This window comes from Leuresthes tenuis, unplaced genomic scaffold (assembly GCF_036924035.1).
Source record: "Leuresthes tenuis unplaced genomic scaffold, fLeuTen1.0.hap1 SCAF_8, whole genome shotgun sequence".
NCBI classification, from domain to species: Eukaryota; Metazoa; Chordata; class Actinopteri; order Atheriniformes; family Atherinopsidae; genus Leuresthes; species Leuresthes tenuis.
Window position 1 is genome coordinate 36,421,806 of NW_027325362.1, and position 19,781 is coordinate 36,441,586.

The 19,781-nt window shown below is 39.4% G+C and overlaps 1 protein-coding gene across 2 annotated transcripts in view; it reads right to left on the reverse strand.

Moving 5' to 3' along the window:
- Positions 1-19,781, reverse strand: part of ncapd3 (non-SMC condensin II complex, subunit D3) — a 40,926-nt gene that overhangs the window by 17,778 nt on the left and 3,367 nt on the right. For both annotated transcript variants that reach the window (XM_072391607.1, XM_072391606.1), the window contains exons 3-19: positions 18,361-18,523; positions 15,282-15,448; positions 14,761-14,925; positions 14,599-14,660; positions 14,433-14,520; positions 13,847-13,980; positions 12,734-12,806; positions 12,429-12,554; positions 7,493-7,745; positions 6,142-6,180; positions 2,606-2,698; positions 2,427-2,500; positions 2,141-2,275; positions 1,786-2,006; positions 1,402-1,593; positions 1,179-1,276; positions 948-1,057 (exon numbers count right to left, since the gene is read on the reverse strand). In XM_072391607.1, coding sequence (XP_072247708.1) covers positions 948-1,057; positions 1,179-1,276; positions 1,402-1,593; positions 1,786-2,006; positions 2,141-2,275; positions 2,427-2,500; positions 2,606-2,698; positions 6,142-6,180; positions 7,493-7,745; positions 12,429-12,554; positions 12,734-12,806; positions 13,847-13,980; positions 14,433-14,520; positions 14,599-14,660; positions 14,761-14,925; positions 15,282-15,448; positions 18,361-18,523 — 2,193 coding nt within the window. The remainder of the gene's footprint in view (positions 1-947; positions 1,058-1,178; positions 1,277-1,401; positions 1,594-1,785; positions 2,007-2,140; positions 2,276-2,426; positions 2,501-2,605; positions 2,699-6,141; positions 6,181-7,492; positions 7,746-12,428; positions 12,555-12,733; positions 12,807-13,846; positions 13,981-14,432; positions 14,521-14,598; positions 14,661-14,760; positions 14,926-15,281; positions 15,449-18,360; positions 18,524-19,781) is intronic.

The following is a 19,781-nucleotide window of genomic DNA, read 5'->3' on the forward strand; positions in this document are numbered from 1 at the left end:
AAACACTAAATGTCATAGCAGAAATCTCCTGAAAGAGCTGAACGTTTTGATACCAAAATTATAGAAATCGGTGAAAGATTGCAGAAGTAGTAAGGTTGAAGAGAGGAGAAAGATTTTAAATTTGTTCACGTTTTTTAAACCGTAATTCAATGTAGAACCGCCACTGATTTGGAATAACCTATTGTGTACACATGACATGGCTGATTCGAGACAGGGGGTCACACGCCAAGATTTTTCGCAAGGCGTAGCCTCCAATTCATCGGAGTGATTTCTATTAAGCAGTTTTCAGCTGATTATGCTGAAGTGCTGTCTCAGCTTTAAAATCTTGTAGTGTGAACTAGGCACTACATGCTCCTGACTGTCAACATGTCTGTTTTTTCACGTTATTTACAATGACGTTAGTAAGTAAAAAAAAAAAAAAAAGTTAATCTCTTGAGATCAAACATTTTGGCACACATAAAGAAATTTCTTGGTTGTAGACCAATGATAGTAACTGGCATCAAGACCCATGTTTACCAAGAACATAGTTCTCATGAACAGGTACCAAAGGCTAATTCATTGCCTGGAATTCTCTCCTGGAATACTTAATTTGTCATTAAAATGATGTGGAAAAAAATGGCCATGAAATTGCTTCTTAATCATCAATCACCAAATTCATGTCTGAATCTCTGAAAGTAGAAAGACTCGTAGTTAGAATCGTTAAGCAATTAATACATCTCTTTTAAATACATTTTCGTGGTGTACAGAGGAAACAGTATGGGAATTACATCTCAGACAAAATACTAATTGACCTAATGCTGCATATTTAGGAGAATAGTGCTAGATCTTTCCTAAAAGAGGTATCTTCCCAACAATTTTGCACAATCTTGTTTTGTCTAAATGCAAAGAGAAAGTCAATAACAGTAGTACTATACTGTTTATCAGCAGTTTAAGGTGTGCTTTCCAACCTGAGTCTGTTTTATGTCCTCACTGTGGCCAAGTTGATAAAGTGTCTGCACAGCAGCACTGATCACCTTCAGAGACAAAGTGAAAGCCTTCAACCAAGATGTCAGATCCGCTAAAGTAAGGTAGGATAGAAGGAGAGATTTAAGGGGGTTAGGTTTCAGTTCCAGATTCCTCCTATAAATGTTCACAAGGTTCATTCTTACAATTATTGCAATATAATATATTATAATTACCAACAATCCTCTCCTTGGTATCTTCATTCAAATGAGCAGCAATGTCTCCCATAACAGACAGAATGTGACAGCAGGTTGTCACGTTTACATCTTTTGAACTATATATATATATATATAAAAAAAAGCAGATGTATAATTAATTAATTAATCTGTTTAATATAAAAAAATGTAAACTTTGTAAGAGAAAGTTGTGTTGTTCTTGTGAAAGTGTTGTCTTGCTCACCTGACCATGATGTCCCAGGCATCCAGGATCTTGCCATATGGCAGTCTGGGTGATGAAGTGACAACCTTGGAAAGAAGCAACCAGGCGCCAGCAGCATGATCAGCCTCAGTGTGTGACATCAGATTGGTAATGAACGATGGTGTGAACTTGCCCTGTTTGGACCATATGGTGAAGGCTCTACTGAAATATCGGCTGGGAAAAAATAAAAACAAAAATTACATCAAGATCAATGATTCCAAGCTTTCACCGCACCTCTTAGTGTGTGTGTATATATATATATATATATATATATATATATATGCAGTACACCAGGTTGTAAGGCAACAAAATAGGAAAATTTTGCTAATTTAGTTTAAAAAAAATCCCATATTGCACAACTCCAACCTGAGGTTCTGGCATTCATGACACAGTAGGGCCAGCAGGTCCCAGGTCAGCCTCTCACTGGCATCCAGGTGGCGGTTGGTAGAGTATGGTTTCACTTGACCAAGCAAAACCTGGTCCAGAGCCTCCAAGGCCTTATCCTGGACAGAGTTCTCAGAGTCCACAACAGCTGGAAACACTCCCTGCAGCCACGCCTTCTGGACTACACTGCACTCTGGTTTAGTCTGGTGTTAAGAGGAAGTAACAGTGTAAAACAGATGTACCACCTCTCTCTTAGAATTCTTCCAACTAGATTAGGTACCTATCAATCTGACTTTAGAGGAGAAATATGAATTCAGCAAACATAATTATCACTCACAGCAAGCAGTTCTCCCATACACTGTAAGGCCTTCTTTTTCACTGACACAGCTGGGTCTCTGCAGCGCTCTGACAGAGTTTCCAGATTCTCCCAGTTTAACGGGATTACACCATGTTTCAGGAGACCAACCAAAGCCTGAGGAGGGAAAAGAGTATGTAAATTGTGCATTTATTTGTTCACTTCAAGCATTCTGCGCAAAAAGACACTACAATGGGAAGCACAGGTGCTGATGACTGATTACTGTAGTTAAAACATGAAGATGTCTGACTGCCTCAGTTCCAAGTACCTGTAATGCTGCTTTCCTCACGTTAGTCTTTGAGTCTTTAACACGGCGGAGAAGAAGAGCCAGGTTCTCTTTTGCTGCATTAAAAATATGGAATGGCCCATTTAACCAAAAGGATAAACATGTTAACCATGCTTCCACAAATGTTATCTGGTGCCAAATTTGTGTAAGGAAAATCTCACCATCATAGCCAGAGCTGTCGGCACTGCTGATCTCCACAGTTCTGAACGGCAGTGTTCGGTAGGTTTTCTGACTGTTCTGAGAACTGGGAGTTCCTGAAACACAGTCACAACCATTAACATATAGTAACAACACTACACGGTCAAGTGAACTGGACTGGTTCTTTAACTGTCTATGATTTCATTTCATTTTGAATTTGTGAGTACAAGTATAAAAGACAATTGATTAGCTAAAAATTGAGCGTGTTGCTATTTACAGTTCATTTTTAAATTTTAATTTATAATCATCCATCTATATCGGTCGCCAGGGATTGTATCTCTATGCGCTGAATGTTTCCCCTAGGGGGATATAATAGCGTTTGGGTTTTTTTATACTGTAAATGCTATGAGACCTCGTAGGTTTGGTTCATATCCGAGTTTAGGAAGGATAGGCGAGCACCTTAGATTCTTCACACTGTGGCAATCGAGAAGAGTGGTGTGTATGTTTTATGTTGTTTGTTAATCTTTTTGTCTTGTCTACGCTGCCTGAAAACCTTTTTTACCCAATGATCTCTCTTTAAATGCTCTCTCCGGTTTTTATTTCTTTTTGCATTTAATGGACTCACTACTTTTAATTTGTGTATTTTACACTGCATTTTAATGTCCATGCTTTTATTGCATTGTTTTTTATCCCTCTGTAGTACTTTGATTTTTTTTTGTAAATGTAAAGTGTCTTATAAATAAAATTCATTATCATTATTGTTTTTTTGCTGTGGTATCGAATTGGGTATCAAGAATCATGTAATTTCACTGGTATTGGTATCGACTACTAAATGTCTGGCTTCAACAGTCTCTATAGAAATATGGTTAACAGAGAGCACAAGTGATACTGTTCCTAATGAAACAGCACCTTCAAATTTTAGTTTTATGGATAAAAGCCAAAATGGGAGGAAAGGTGGGGGAGAAGCTCCCTTATTTAAAGATACATTCCAGTGTAAAGAGATCTCATTTGGTGATTTCACTGGTTTTGAATATCTTAGTTTTAATTTAAAGGGTGTTCCTAAAATTCTGTTCTTAATCATTTACAGATCTCCAGGATACTGTACAAGTTTTATTGATGAATTTTCTGAATTATAGTCTGTTATTTCGACTGATTTTAATAATTTTATCTTCACCGAGGATTTTAACAGTCACATAGATAATATGGCGGATGGCAATGCTAAATAATTCTCTTCTATACTGGACATGTTTGGTTTGTGGCAACATGTAACAGAACCGACCCATTTTCAAGGTCACATTCTGGATCTGGTCATTTCTAAAGGTGTTGATATTTTTTCTGTTGTGGTTATTGATTTGGCCTTGTCTGACCATTTTTGTATTTTATTTGATTTATTGATCACTCAGAATGTTCAAACAACCAGCTTCTCAGTTAAGAAGAGGTACACTAATGAGAGAACAAGGGAGGCCATAGCAATGTCACCTACAATGAGCGTCGGTTGATGGACTGCTGGATCATTTCAACTTGAAAAATTTGAATGTAATGGAAGCTGTTGCACCGATAAGAATCAAGAGCACGATGAGCAAACAGAAAACACCATGGAGAAACAACAACAAACAAAAACCTGAAAAGAGAATGCAGGAAAGCTGAACATAAGTGGAGGAAAACAAAGCTTCAGATTCACTATTCACTGTACAAACCAAGCCTGCGTAGTTCTAACAATGAGCTGAAATGATTAATAAGAATGTCAACAATTCTCCAACTCTGTTTGCTATGGTTGAAAAACTCACAAATCCTCCGAAACAGTTAAACCCAGACCTACTCTCCACTGAGAAATGCAACGAATTTGCCAACTTTTTTAGAAAAAAAAAAAAAAAAAAAAAATCTAAATAACTAGACAAAACATTCACGCCACAGAGACCAACAAGAAACTAATCTGTGTCTAAAACCTAGAAATAACTCTGACGTTATGTCACAATTTAATGTTGTTGATTTAAAAATCCTATGTGCAATTTACACTCTGGACATAATACCATTCGACTTTTTAAAAACTGTTTTTACCTCCGTAGAAAGTGATCTCCAACAAATAGTTAACAGCTCACTGGCATCAGGCATTTTTCCAAAGTCACTAAAGACAGCTGCCATTAAGCCACTCCTAAAGAAGAGAACTCTAGACGTCTCTTTGATGAACAACTACAGACCTACAACCAGACAGTCTCTAATCTCTAGTTTATATCCAAGATTATTGAGAAAGTTGTATTTAACCAGCTCAATGACTTTCTGAATGAAAGTGGAAGTCTCGATAACTTTCAATCAGGCTTCTGACGTCATCACAGCACTGAAACAGCTCTGGTCAAAGTGTTAAACAACATCAGGTTGAATACTGATTCTGGTTATGTTTCAGTCCTGCGAACGGGTGAATTTACAACACTGGTTCACCCACTGAGGGACCTGGATGAACAAATGCATTTTCGATACTTTCAAATGTCAACGGCCCGATTTGACAAGTTTCATCGGCGTATACAGCCATTAAGACCGGAAAAAGCAACTGCCGGAAATTACGTTCTGAGCGGACCAATCACAGCCCTTGCGGTCCGCGTCAACGCAACGTGTAGTTAGAATTTTTTGGAAGGGCACGTCAAGCTACGGCGTAGGGGTCCACGTCGATGGCCTAGTTAGTGCTAGGACTTGTGGAGTCTGCAGCCTAGCAGACATACTGTGTCAGTGTCTGGTGGAAGTAAACACCTGGATGAGAGAGAATTTTCTACAATTAAATGAAGACAAAACTAAGATCATTCTGTTTGGTAGCAATGAGAAGAGGGTCAGCATTGGTAAATACCTTGATACTCGGGCTCTTACAATCACTGACCAAGTTGGTAACCTTGGAGTGTTGATAGACTCAGATCTGACTTTCAGCAGCCACATCAAAACTGTCACCAAGGCAGCTTTTTACCAACTCAGAAACATCAACAGAATTCAAGGTTTTCTCTCCCAAAAAGACTTTCCCAGGAAAAACTCATCCATGCACTCATCTCCATTAAACTCGATTACTGTAATGGTCTTTTAACTGGACTTCCTAAAAAGAGCTTTAAACATCTGCAGCTCATCCAGAACGCTGCTGCGAGAGTTTTAACCAGAACTAAGAGATCTTTACACTGGCTTCCAGTCAGTCACAGAATAAATTTTAAAAGCCTATTGATGGTTCACAAATGCTGCAAAGAAGTGGAACAAACGACTAGTGGAGATTAAACTTTCACCAAATGAAGACATTTTTAAATTCAGGTTAAAAACATTTATTTTCTCATGTGTCTATGCATGAAATCTGCACGGTATCTTTTAACTTTTCGAGACTGTTGCTTGTTTTTAAATAATTTTAATTATTCTATTTATTACTCTTTATATTCCATTATGTATTTTTAATGCTTCTTCCCCTCCCTGCTGCAATGCTTATATTCTATGTAAAGCACTTTGAATTGTTTTGTACATGAAATGTGCGATACAAACTTGACTCGACTATAGTCCAGCCAACAGAAAGTGTCCAAAATAGAAAAAAGGACTGTACCTTCTGTGAATTCACCTTCCAAAACAGTCTGGGTCCCAGCTAAAAGTAAAAAGTCAACTTTAGGGTACATATTTTCACAAAAACATGTGTTATGATATAAGCTTGAATGGAAAGTTTAGGATGTAGAGTGTAATAATATTGTGAAAAAAAAACAAAAAAAAACAAACCTGAAACTTAATCATTTATATTTCTGTGGTATATACCGAGATATCAAAAGATACAGGAATGAATGGAAATACTGATTTGAATAATTGTTCTAAACTGTATCACACTGATTTTGTAGAGTGGAGCAGCTAAACAGATTATATCAATTCAAATAAAAAATAAATTGAAAACACTATAATGGCTTGTTATTGTAAACAGTCTTTTCTTGAACTCCTATAGTATGTTTGGTACACTGAAACATCAATCCTTCAAAGCAATGCACAAGACACAATGCTCTTCCTAATGTGTTTTTTTTTTTTTATTCCTGGCATCCAGAAACTCTTAAATGAGAGTAAATGATGTAATATCTGACAGACTTCTGTCTAAATTAGAAATGAAAAATGATTTTCAAGTTTTCCTTTTGAATAAATCCCAAAAAAAACAATACTTGCTTGAGTTAATTTGCTTTTCTTGACATTGCACATGCTGAAATGTGACTAATGCCAATACAAAATGTCATCACATTTTGATGACTGTGCACAAACAATATACGGTATGCTCTAGTAAAATTGAATCAAACACAAAATGCAATGATTTGCAAATCTTTTAAATCTTCTATTCATTTGAAAACAGTAGAAACCTAGCATAATAAATGCTGAAACCGAGAAATTAACAGAACAATTGTTGTATTTCTGTAATCAAAAAGACCGGCCATGCATCGTTTCTAAAGAATTTCAGATTTTGATTAATCAAACCATAGGACAGTTTTCCACTTTGCCCCTGTCAATATTCATGAACTGGAGTCTACAGTGGTGAGAGTGGGTTGTCCGATAACCTGAAGGTTGGCGGTTGGATTCTCACTGCTCAAAAACAATAGTGAACTGACAGCTGGAGGGGTGGCAGTCCACCTACTTGCCACAGCTAAGGTGCCCTTGAGCAAGGCACCGTACCGCCATGCTCCTGGGCACTGTGAATGGCTGCCCACCACTCCATGAGTGTGTGACACTGTGCATGTGTGTGTTCAACAGGTGCCAACCTGGATGGGTCAAATGCGGAGGAGTAATTTTTGTGTGACAATATAGTAATACTAAAAACATGTCTTCGTATGTCTTACAATATTTGATATGTTGCAACTGTGCTATTATTCATTAAATAGACCGTATGAATGCTTAAATTATTTTGTGTGTGTGTGTGTGTGGCTTCTCACTAGCACAAAAGAGGTTGTGAACAGCCCGGGTGGCATTGAGTGAAGGCAGCTCCAAACACTGAGCAAGACAGGAGAGTGCATGGCCTTGGACAGTGGGCGATTCATCCATCCTTCGAGCAAATAGCAGGTTCTGAATCAGGAATTTATGTGGCAGGAAGCCAGCCAATTCTGCATCCTGACACTTTTGCAGCCTCCTTTCTTGCTGCTCCAGCAAAACCATCACCACATCCACAGAGAACAGCCGGTGCACCATCTACAGGGGCCAGAAAAATAGACAGCACATATTGGGATTCCACTGATAACCGATAATGAACCCTGACCCACATTCACACTTTACAGATGGCAAACATTGAATAGAGTGTATTTGTGGTCCCTCTATTGGCTTTAATAAGTCAAATGTTGTTCACTGTGAGTCTGCTGCCTCAGAGCTTGTTATGTTTATTCCAAGACATTTACTTCTGTTTCCCTTTTTACATCCTGGCTCTTTATATATATTTTGATTATCATTCTTTTAATGACTTCATTAGACCTATATTTGTTGACAGTAGTAATCAAGTCCAAAGGTTATAGTATACAAAACTAAACTGGTAGTCAAGTGTGGCGTTTAAATTTTTTTGTTTTTGCTGGGGCACAATGCAAAGTGATCATCCGGACGTCATTTTGTTCTGCTTGCTGTAGGCAGCAATGAACAGCCCTGACACCTTAGCACAAATCCAGCCCTGTAACAAAGGGACGCGACAGCCACCACATCCATCCCTTTAAGCCTTGGCTTCCTGTTGCCAGGAGCCGTTGCCGTGACTGTGAGTTAAGTGATGTACAGTTTTATTTAAGTCAGGACCATTATCAAGGGTAAGAAATATGGGTGGTATAGGATATTACACTACAGAGTATCAGCATCTTCCTCTTTCAAGGCAAAGGACTACAGGAAAGCAGTTCATTTAACAATGTGTAGAGTGAGGCATCATGAAAATACTAAGAATGTTTTCATCGTTGAACAGGCTTGTAACAGTGCGACCTGTGGGTGGGGCTATGGAGGACAGAACCATGACATGTCATTCTGTTCAGGAGGGCACGGTCAAACGTATAATGTTTTGTGCAAACCAGATGATCTATGTGTCAGATATATACACTTCCTGTTCAATGGCAAACAGATAAATTAACAGTGGTGAAAGGTGAAGTTTTAACTTTTAAATCAAAATAGCTTTGTGCTTACCAAGTTCAGAGGGCAATATTTTTGTAGGTCTTGACATGTTAAATGTGTGTACCAAATTTCAGAAATCGCAAAAAAGAGCTGTAGGTTTGGGGTTGATCCGATAAGTACTGCTATTGAGTCAATTTGACCCACTATTGCACAAGGTGCTACATTGCATTTTGTGCACTCTTTAGGAACATTAGGCAAAGTTTCATTAGTTTTGGAGTAAAACAAGAATAAACACTAGAGATAAAATAAACTACTTTCTCTGCTACGTCCTACTGAGTGCAAATGTTAAAACTGTGTTTTTCTCGGGTTCGGGGGAACCTGTCTGTCCTGATGGAACGTTCGACGCTGGTTACATGAGGGACTCCTGGGAGAAGTGGAGGTTGTGTGCCTGGCGATTCTTTCTGTTGAGGACATCGAGGATCTTTACATATTCGGAACCACGATAACAGGCGGTCTGCTGATTGGATTAGGCTTTGCCCTGGTTTATTGGAAAATTCAGAAGTCGGAGACAGTGGTAGGAGGCCCCATGCTGCCCGACATGATTGTAGCAGTGGGCAGAGCTGTTGGCACTCAGACTGTGGTCATTAACCGCAATATGGAAAACATCTCGGAGAAGCTTGTGGCTTTGCAAAGGCGTATGGAACATTTTTGTGACCAGAATGGACAAACAGAGTAAGTAGTGTCCATTGAAATACGATTACTTGCCCTAACCCAACAATCATAATCTAATCTGCATTCCGGCTCTCCTGTGGCCTTGGCCAAGGCCGCTGCTGAAACATCCCCCCCTAAGATCGCTGCTGTGAGATGCTCTGAACTCCTTTTTCCTCCCTCCCTTCCTTCACGGACACCTGGTGATTGTTGACTCCATCTGGGACCCGATCAAGGACTTCTCCGTGGCAACCTGCTGTGTTATCACAATGACATCCTGTGAGAACTGAGACACCGAATTGTGTGCTAGATGAACCGACTCTCTGGGCTTATGGACACACACGCATCTACTGACATGCAGATATGCAGCACAACCCCCTACTCCCATCCCAAACCTTCAAGTTGTTTTTGCGGTTTTTTTTGTATTGATTTGTTTTCGGTCCTTGCAGTTGCAGACGGAGGCGTCCCAGTCCCACAGGAGGTAAAGCATGGAAGAGGAAGAGCTATTCCCTACGAAAAAAACGCTTAAAGTCAGCCGTGTGGGATTTTTTTGGCTGCCAAAAAAAATTACCAGGGTGTAATTCAGGATTCCTACAGGTTTATTCAAGTCGAATTCAAGTCTTTTAAAGACCTTTTTAAGACCATTTATATAAAAACTTAATACCTATTTCACAGACCTACCGGCAAAGAATTCTTTGTTTAATTTGTTCATTTATTTCTCAAACAAATGTTAAAATGTTCAGCAGGCCACACTAAAGTTAGACTAACACAGTTCAGTTTTTTTTTTTTTTAACATTGGTTATATCAGCTAGCTACTTATTCCATGCTGGGAATATGGAGAGTAGTGAGAGTCCTGAACAACTGAATCCACACCAACGATGAAAATGAAAATGAAACTTTCAACGTTGGTGTGGACCCAAAAGCTGCACACAGATCCACTCTAGTTGCGGTTGTAGCTGGGGGGGCTGTAGCGCTAGCAGCTAGCTGGTTTACGTTTGATACTTCCCTTTGGTTGACTTGATGTGCTTGGACGACTTGGCATGAGACTCTAAAGCCTTCGTGCACATGGTACCAAGCTGAATGGTTTTTTTTTTTTGCATACAGTGCAAAAAGCCTGGAATACATTGTTGTCCACCGGTTTTAACCAGTGACAAAATGCTTGCATTTCTTGCCAAGCGTCATTAAATTTAAATTTCCCCACAAAACATAAAATGAGTAAACGAACGTTCAAAACACACTTCTTGTGCTGCGTTTCTGCTTGGCTTGTTGCTTGTGTCCGTGTCCGTGTGGTGACCCGTGCTGTCACAAAGTGACGTGTTCAGACCCGGAGCAGCTGCGTTCTCAATTATTGGTTCCACCTCTCTTTATTTAGGCTACGTTATTTAATCAAAATAATAGTGGTTGACAAACGAAACTTTTGAGGAGAATGCGATACGGAGAAGTTACATATTGCACAAGTTTTAAGACCCATATATAAAAAATTCAAGACATTTAAGTCTTTTTAAGGTATTATTTCCAAATTCATAAATTCAATGCTTTTAAGACTTTTTAAGACCTCGCAGGAACCCTGTAATTGTGGAAGACGGCCTGCCCAAGTGTAAGACATGACACAAAAAAGTTGCCGTGAAATCAGGCAATACGTGAAATATATTTCACCCCTTGCGTTATAACCACCCAGCGTTGTATGCCAAAGTAAAGGTAGTTGGTAACTGTGTTAAGTCATGTCAATGTTTACCTAACATGACGATGAATTGGTAGAAAATACTTACCGTGTCATTTGCCATTAATTGTGTGCAACACTGATTCGGCATATAGTGCAATGGGACAAGTTAAGCCGCATTCACGTAATATTACGTAAAGCCAAACATGTCTCATAGTAAGTCGTCAAACAGTTTCAGTGTCACTGTGCAATGGCCGTATAAGAACTTTACATTGTTGCTTTATTACCGTATTTTCCGCACCATATGGCGCACCTAAAAGCCTTAAATTTTCACAAAACACGGCCATGCGCCATATAATGTGCACCATATTCCAAAATTTGTCACGGATACCGCCATTTTGAATTTAGCACGGGGAGCGCAAGCATTCATCGGGGGCATTAATCCCTCTCCGCAGGGACGTAATACATACACTACGTGTGCTGGCAGCAATAAACCAATCAGAGAACATTAGGAAATAAGTACGCCTTATAATCAGGTGCGCCTTATGTATGGGTTAAGTACAGAAATGGAGCCCATAATTGAGGGTGCGCTTTATAATCAAGTGAGCCTTATAGTGTGCAAAATACGGTATTTTGTTATGAGAGCATCCAAAGAGGGAAATAAATTAAAATAAGACCTATAAGGAGTGTTCATGTGATTTTACTTATTCATGATAGTGTGAAATTAATAAAGGCAAAAATATTTGTGATAACCGTAATATCGTGATCATTTCTTTGACAATAATCGTACCAAGAAAATCTGTAATCGTAGGACATCCTTTTCCCTCACAACTCTCACGATTTAGGATGCTGTTTTCTAACAATGTTTATTTTATTTTTTTATTTTTTTTAAGATCGGTTTTGTTTAAATGTTCCTTTAAAAATGGGTTTATTCATTTTAATTTCCAAACATTAAGCCATCTACTGCAAGAACTATTTAATTTGGCTCGAGTGGTCCATCACTATTTCAGTTTGAGTAGCAACAGAAATTTCAGTGGATTTCATCGCTTTTTAGCAAAGACTGGTCTTGAATAGCCCAGCATATGACTATATTTAGTACAACATGCAAATGACATGACTTCACTCATTTAAAACTGGGGAAAAAAGTAATATACTGAAATGTTTCGTTGGGATGCAGCTAATGCAGTGTCACTCATTGGTTTGTGAACTTCTCCTCTGAAGCATTTAGTTTATCATTTGTGCCTCACCATGCATTATATCATCATAGTATACACAACCACATAAAAACAGTTCCGCTCTTAATGATAAATGTCTTCAAGCCTTGATAAAAGTAAAAAACAGAAACAAAACAAACAAACAGGTGAATTATATCATTTGAAATAATTTCTCTCCCATTTAAAAAAAACATTAGCACTGGAATATGTTACCTTTGAGTGTCTGGAGAAGTTAAACAGCCACTTAACGAAGCAGGCGTAGTCTGTACTTTCCATATGAGACACTAGCATGCCCACAGCCTGGGCTCCATGGCTTCGAAACTCACTTTTCTCCACCATCTACGCATCGACACAACAGAAACATAACTTAATAACCATTAATGTAGTGGCAAGTGACAATGTCACTTTTCAACACTCCTATCAACATATCCATCCCCAATTATATGACTGCCTTCATAAGTATAGCTCAAAGATAGGCAATAGTTTTATTTTAATATGATTGTTTGTTGATGACTCACCTGGAAGCAGATATGCTGCAGGAGGATTTGAAGTAAAGGCAGTGCCAGCTCTTTAAACTCCTCCACTAAATGACTGTAATTACAGACAATCAGGAACAATCAGATGCACTGCAATTAATGTTATTAAACACATTATGCTGAATTTGTAATGGCTATTCTCGTGTAACCAATGTCACATTTCTAAAAATCAATACATATGATGTGATAAATATAACCTCATTTCTGTTAAACAATAGCAGTCTCAAACCAACATTGAATGCTGAAAACAGGCGAAAGGGATTTATAAACAAAGGAATAAGAAATAATATATAAATTGCCTTTTCACGTTTTTTTCAACCAGTACATATTTTTTGCTACAACTCTTGCACAAATCTTGTCCATTTAACCACTGATCCTAAGTCTTTCCCTTTTTAACCCCTACAAATAGGGAATTCAAAAAATGTCAAGCATTAAAAGCTGAACATAAATCTCTATTGGTGCCTCACAAATGCACGTCTACTTGTTATGGCTTTTGCTGCCTCTTGGGGGTTCTCTCATAAAAATGTTGAGCAATATGAGCTGTGAGTGCTGTTGTTTCTTGAGCTTTGATCTGCTGTGGATAAGACTGAAGTCAGGGTGGCAAACATCTGCTTAGTGGTGGAGTGATAGAAAGTGTTAAAAAATTAAAGCTGTCCAGTGCAACTGTTGTCTATGCTTTACACATGGGCCTCCTAGATCTTTATGGTTTTTGGCATTCATCCTCTTATTTGTAACCATCTGCGTTGAAAAAATGGCGGACTGCAGAGACTGAGGGTGCCACAGACAGATACCTCTGTGAAGGTTTGAAACAGCCTATATATTTTTAAGCCAAAAAATGAACAACTAAGAATCCATTGGAAATGCAGATGATTTTTGGATGCCATTATGCCAAACAGATATATGCATGTATGCAAATGCATACATGCAGGCCACACTGAGTGGAAGACCTCACCTAACTGCATGATCAATCACTAAAACAGTGAAATGAATTCAAAAGTACTCACTACAACTTAATTTCAATTTTCAACCACACTGAGATTTAAATAAGTAATTATACACTTTGGTTTAACATTTAATATTAACAAAGCTAATTACCAAACAAACTGAATGGCATGGTTGCGGGTAGTGAGGGTGGCCTGGTTGGGTGCAAGGAGGGAAGGCTTTCCTCGGTTGCCTTTATTCATCATCAGAATCACGTAGAGAAGCCGGTGGAATACTCTCTGCAGGGACTGGACAAAAGATACAACAGTTTAAATCTTTTAGCTCCACGCGATACCTTAACATTAACCTGTTTGGTTTAATAATTCAGTCTTACATCTGAATAAACTCTAGAGTCCTCTTTACAGAATCATTTTAGTGTTTGACCTAGTAATTTTCTTCTAACCGTATATCTTTTTTTTTTCTTCTGACCCTTTCCCCTCAGTTTACGCACAGCTTGTAAAGCACTGTTTTATGATGTTATGCTACATAGATTTGGTTTGTGGGATCAGATTCTGATCAAATGATTTAGTCCAAATCTTTGGAAGGATAATGTCTATATGTTTCACTAGAAAGATGCACAGAGATTTCTGGAACATTAGTGCAACCAGTTTACATTCTGATTCAAATGTTCAACAAAATGTTTACACAGTAAAGCAACGCGACTGCTGGCCCATCACAGACAGTGATCACTGGACCTTACTTCTTTCTGGTCTCCATGTTTTGGTGAGCAGAGTAGCTTTAAGCCATAGACAGCCATCTCTGGAAGACTCCTCAGCTGGGTAACATCTCTGTGCAGAAATCACATCAATCAGCTTTCATGTCCTGGGTCATTTCTTCAATGACAGAAAGATGTACAAAAAACTCACTGTTGAACAGCGAAGGTTAGGTTGCCTATGACAGGTTCAAAGTAAAGCAGCTTGCTGAAGATCTGTAGAGAAGGGAGACACTTTTTATCTATCAGACATTGTGTTCACACACACAAGACACTGCAGTGTGGTGGAAAGTGGCCGTGAAGAATCACGAGTCACCTGTGAGCAGTTGCGGGAACTCTGTGGTATGTCTTTAAGTGGAAATGTTTGCAGGAGTCTGAGAAGGCTTTGAATCAAGAGAGAAACAGCTTCTCTGATCTTCATCAGGTCCTGGCCAGAGAAGTGAAGCTCCTCTTCTTCGTCCTCATCCTCATCCATTTCCATCTGAGGAAAACAAAATGCTCCATTATAAACCAAACAGCTGTGTCTATTCCACTAAGTGTGACTAATAATACATTTTGTTCTTCTTCATCTAGGTGAGATATGAAGCTAAAGAGAACTAAGGTCAAAGTGTTCTTGAAGAAATATATTTACAGAAGGCCTTCTATCAATAACCAATTTTTTTTATCAAAATTGCCTAGAATTATCTTTTAAATTTAGAAGCTGCATCCTTGGTTGCAAACTACCCAAAACGTTTTGCACAGATAGAATCTGAAAAAAAAAAAAAAAGAATGAATTCAACCAACTTGGTGGGAAGAGACAATCCTGTGATGTAAGTGATTTCTGGCACAAAACTCTACCTCTGCAGTATCTTTCCTCTGTGGCTTTGAACGTTTGCCTTCTGTCTGGGAACTCTTAAGGCCATCCTTCTTGCGCTTCTTCCCAGAGTCCTGAGGCCAGCAGTGTGAGGTCATGTCGGAACATGTGTCCAGCAAAACTTCATGAAAAACCTTATTAGCAATGCTCCCTAGAAGAAAAACATGTGTACTGGGAGTCATCTTAAAAACAATAAAAAAAATTCAATTTGAAAATAAAAAGGAAAAGAAAATGCACACACACATGCATACACTAACAACATGATAAGCCATACATTAAAACTTCAAAATAACCAAGAACATACACTGCATGGATTAGAGCTGCACGATTCTGGAAAAAATGTGAATCACGATATTTTTGCTTTGAATTGAGATTATGATTTTCTGGCACGATCCCCCCCCCCAAAAAAAAAACAAAAAAACATTGCATCCTGGTCCAGTCATTGAGGGTGATGGCCTTTACTATGTTTTGACTGTTGTTGGTTGTGATGCAGGTCAGTTTATCCTCTTTCAGACTCCAAGATGAGAGGGTATCCTTTAATCCCTGTGCTAGGGCCACTGCTGTATGGTCTTCGGGGAAAAAAAGCCGTCTGTAAGCACTGGCTTTTGATAGTGAAATCAGGCGCTGTAAAATGAACCGTCATACTGAAAAAGGGCTCCATGGTGCCACTGGACCACAAATCAGACGTAGTGGAAAAATGTTCGATTTCCCGCAAATCTGCCCCGACCTTTGCTGCTGCTTATTACATGTCGGACACGCAATGTTTGAAAAGTAGTTGCAGGAGGTCATCGAGTACAGTTTATCGAGAGTATTTATCATCCTCTGTACAACATGAGGGATTTCAGTGTTTATTGGGGCCATATCGTTGGCCAGGTGATATGTGCTAGCTGCTGTGATCTCCTTATGTCCACTGGAGTTTGGTGGGTACTAGGGATGCAACGGTTCTCTGTAAAATATTGAACCATTCGGTCTGCTATGCACGGGACAATACACTAGAGGGCTGCATTGGGACTCAGATCTCAAATCTCGCAGGAGTGGGCGGTCTGAACTTTGCTGCGGGCGGGAGCGGGCAACTAAAAAACAAAAACAAATGAGGGATCGGATGTAGCCTAGCGACAGGATGTCAAATGATGTGGAAAGGAAGCTTAAAGAAGGGCTTTACAGCACAAAGACAAAGCAAGGCAAGTCTGACATTTCTCAATTGTCCATGAATCTCTATATTAATAGTCTATAAAATGACGTGTTTTCTCCTACAGGACGGGCGAAGATATAAAATCAATGCATTTCCATTATTGTGCGGGCATAAATTCTCAAAGTTTTGCGGGTGCGGGCAGGAGTGGACATACACATTGCGGGAGTGTAAAACACACGTTGCGAGTGCGGGCGGTAATGGTCAGAAATTCAGTGGGAGCAGGATGAAGAAAACATTCCCACGCAGGGCTGTACAATACAGCCTTATGGACTGCGGCTTTTCGGTTTTGCAATTCATTTTGCCCTGATGCTTTACTGGCCACTGTGAGTGCCTGTCCAGGCAGGTGAAAAGCCCTCCCCACAAGATGCGAGCTAATGTCCAATCACTGTTATGCCTCCACCCAAGCACCCCCTGTCAGTCACAGGCTGTATTCGAGATCACTCACTCATTCCCTGCTCCCTATATAGGGAAATAAATGTAGTGCACTATAGTGAGCTCAACAGAAAAATCTATCGGATTTTCTACTCTCGGCGCCGGTAATTACGTCATCACTGTCGCACAATTAAAAGGTACAACATTAATGTCATCTCACACAATCTTGTCTTTTTTACTACTGCATTTTTGTTAAATTAGAGGCTTTTGATTACTGTCATGTAATTTTCATTTTTGTATTTTTCTATTTAAGCATATTTTCATATTTTCTTCTCTTGGCTCTTTAGTAGCAGCAAGTTACAGTGTAACCTACTGGAATGTTTAATTATATGCTGTTTGTTTTACACTTTTTTTCAATGAAAATAGGAAGCCATTCAAATTTGTAATAAAATAAACAATGGAATAAACTGGCTTCGTGACTGTTGTACTGCTCCACAACTCATGAATTTTGATGAAATTATGATGAGTAACAGTGGAGTAATGTTCCGTTAGTTAGACTAATTTACATTGCAGCACGCATTTAGAGGGCAGCGTTTGTGTGCTGCGACTAGTGGTGCGTTCAAGTTGTACACGAAGTGAGAATTTTAATTTTACCATTTGAAAGTTTTGTTTAGCAACTGTTAACTTGACTGAAAAGTGTTATATTATTCAGTACACCAGTGATACTGGTATGTTTACAGTTTTTGCCAGTACGTAAGTAAAATGAAGAGAGAATTTTGGGAGAAAAAAAAATTGTTCTCTACTCACAAAACGTACAGAAACCGTGGCCCAAAAACCATAGGTTACCTGTACCGTTGCACCCCTAGTGGGTGCAGCGTTGCATTGTACAAGGTTCCAGTTATTGACACTTGACAATGTACCTCACACCGTTTGTCATCCTCTGGCTTAGATCCAAAATACTTTCACACCGCCAAATGCAAGCCTTTTTGGGCACGACTTCAGTTTGCTTGGGTGACTCTTGCCACTACCACTTTGGTTTTCATCGCCATTCAATTAACCCTCCTCATCACAGACTTTCCTTTGCTCTAACTTGTAAAGACTCTTTACCATAGGTTGAGGGAGCGGCAGTGCAGAGGGCGCTTGAAAAAAATCCAGGAGGAAAATAGGGGCATTTGTTTGTGATGCAGCTTGTGATACAAAATGCTTCAGAAGTACTGTGTGTAGACTTTAGATCACGTGTATGTGTGAATTGAGATCGTATTTTTTGTAACGATTTATCGTGCAGCCCTAGTATGGATATTTCACTTTACATTTCAGTGGACAAGGCAACGGCCTACACAGCTTAATGCCATGAGATAATACAATGAGGATTCAAACACAAGCAGCTTAGTGAAAATAGCAGCTAGACATAACTGACTTTATGTTTTAGAATCTTCAAGGCATAATTTGAATACATAAGGCTTTACTTCAACGATGTGCACCTTATTAGAACTCCTTACCTGGAACTCTCAGCAGCAGCAGGTAGAGTGAAGCAGCATACAGTCCACTCAACCTCTGCTGAACGTTAGCCACTTTGTTTTTTGCCCTCAGAACAAAGAAGGACAACACTGCCACCAGAGACTTCACTGACACCCCATTTTCCTGAAGAGTCACCCAGATATTCTGAAACATGGGAGACAAAGAGTATTTACTGCTACTACCAGAAAACTAAAAATACTTTCAGCCAACTGCAGTTTTCCTTTAGCATATAAATCAAACAGGAATGTTTTTGACTTGTTACTTCATTACCCGTTACAGACAAAAATGCATACATCTTTAAATTTAATGTAACATATGTAGGATTTCTTCAGAAATTTTGCCGGGAGTTGACGTAATGAATGAATGAACGCGTACTATTGCACTGTCAGCTCATAGGGGCTTATAGAGGGCTTTCTACACACTCGTCTACTGGGATGATGTCGACGCGCGCTGCTGCAGCACAGCTTATGCTCTGGGACAGTCAACTAACTTCACACGTAATTTGTCAATGATAGTTTTGTGCAACACGGCAGGATATTTATCAGATTTCTACGACATGGACGACAACTTTGAGTATGACGGATGTCCTTACCGGAGTGAATGCAGCGGGGGGTGTTGATGACGTCATCCCAGTAGACGAGTGTGTAGAAAGCCCTCTATAAGCCCCTGTTAGCTGCCAATAACAACAACATTGCAGCTATGAACTAACAGTGCAATAGTACACGTTCATTCATTCTTCTTAAAGTATTGGTGAAATAAAGACAGATAATGTCTTATTTAGAGGCTGCATCCTCTAAGCCCCGTTCTCTCCGTTATATGGATCTCAAGGAATCTAAATATCTTCCGAAGGACACCGACTTTCACCAAACTGTTCTCGGTGAGTAGATGAATGTATTTCATGCCAGAAATAAGGTCTAGGTTTAAAAATACTAGAGTTCCCCTTTAATCTGGTGAACGTATCTTTCAAACGCATATTGGAGACCTTTTTGTCTGCTTCTCTGTGACACCTCTGAAGGACTTTGCCAGAAATTTTCAGATAATTCCTGAGGAATATGACTTAACGGTACCGGTAAAAACTCAATGTTTCTCACTCTAAGAGGGAAAGCTTGACTGGCGTGGGGGGCTTAGCGAAGGGTCAATTACACCCTGTTGCATCTTTTGTGCCGCGGACGCAGGCTCTCTTTGTCTCCTCTCTTCTTCATCTTCTTGGTTGCTTACCAAACACTTTTCTCTGCGCCACAAGTGGTGTGCTATATGTTTCTCGAGCCATGCGAGCTGACGTAACTGCGCTTGCCCTCTCAGGTGATTGGATCGCCTATTGGCGATCGACAGTGGCCACAATTGAACGATCTGAAGACAGGGCCGATTTCACATCCCTAACTTAAAACCAACTCCCTCAACA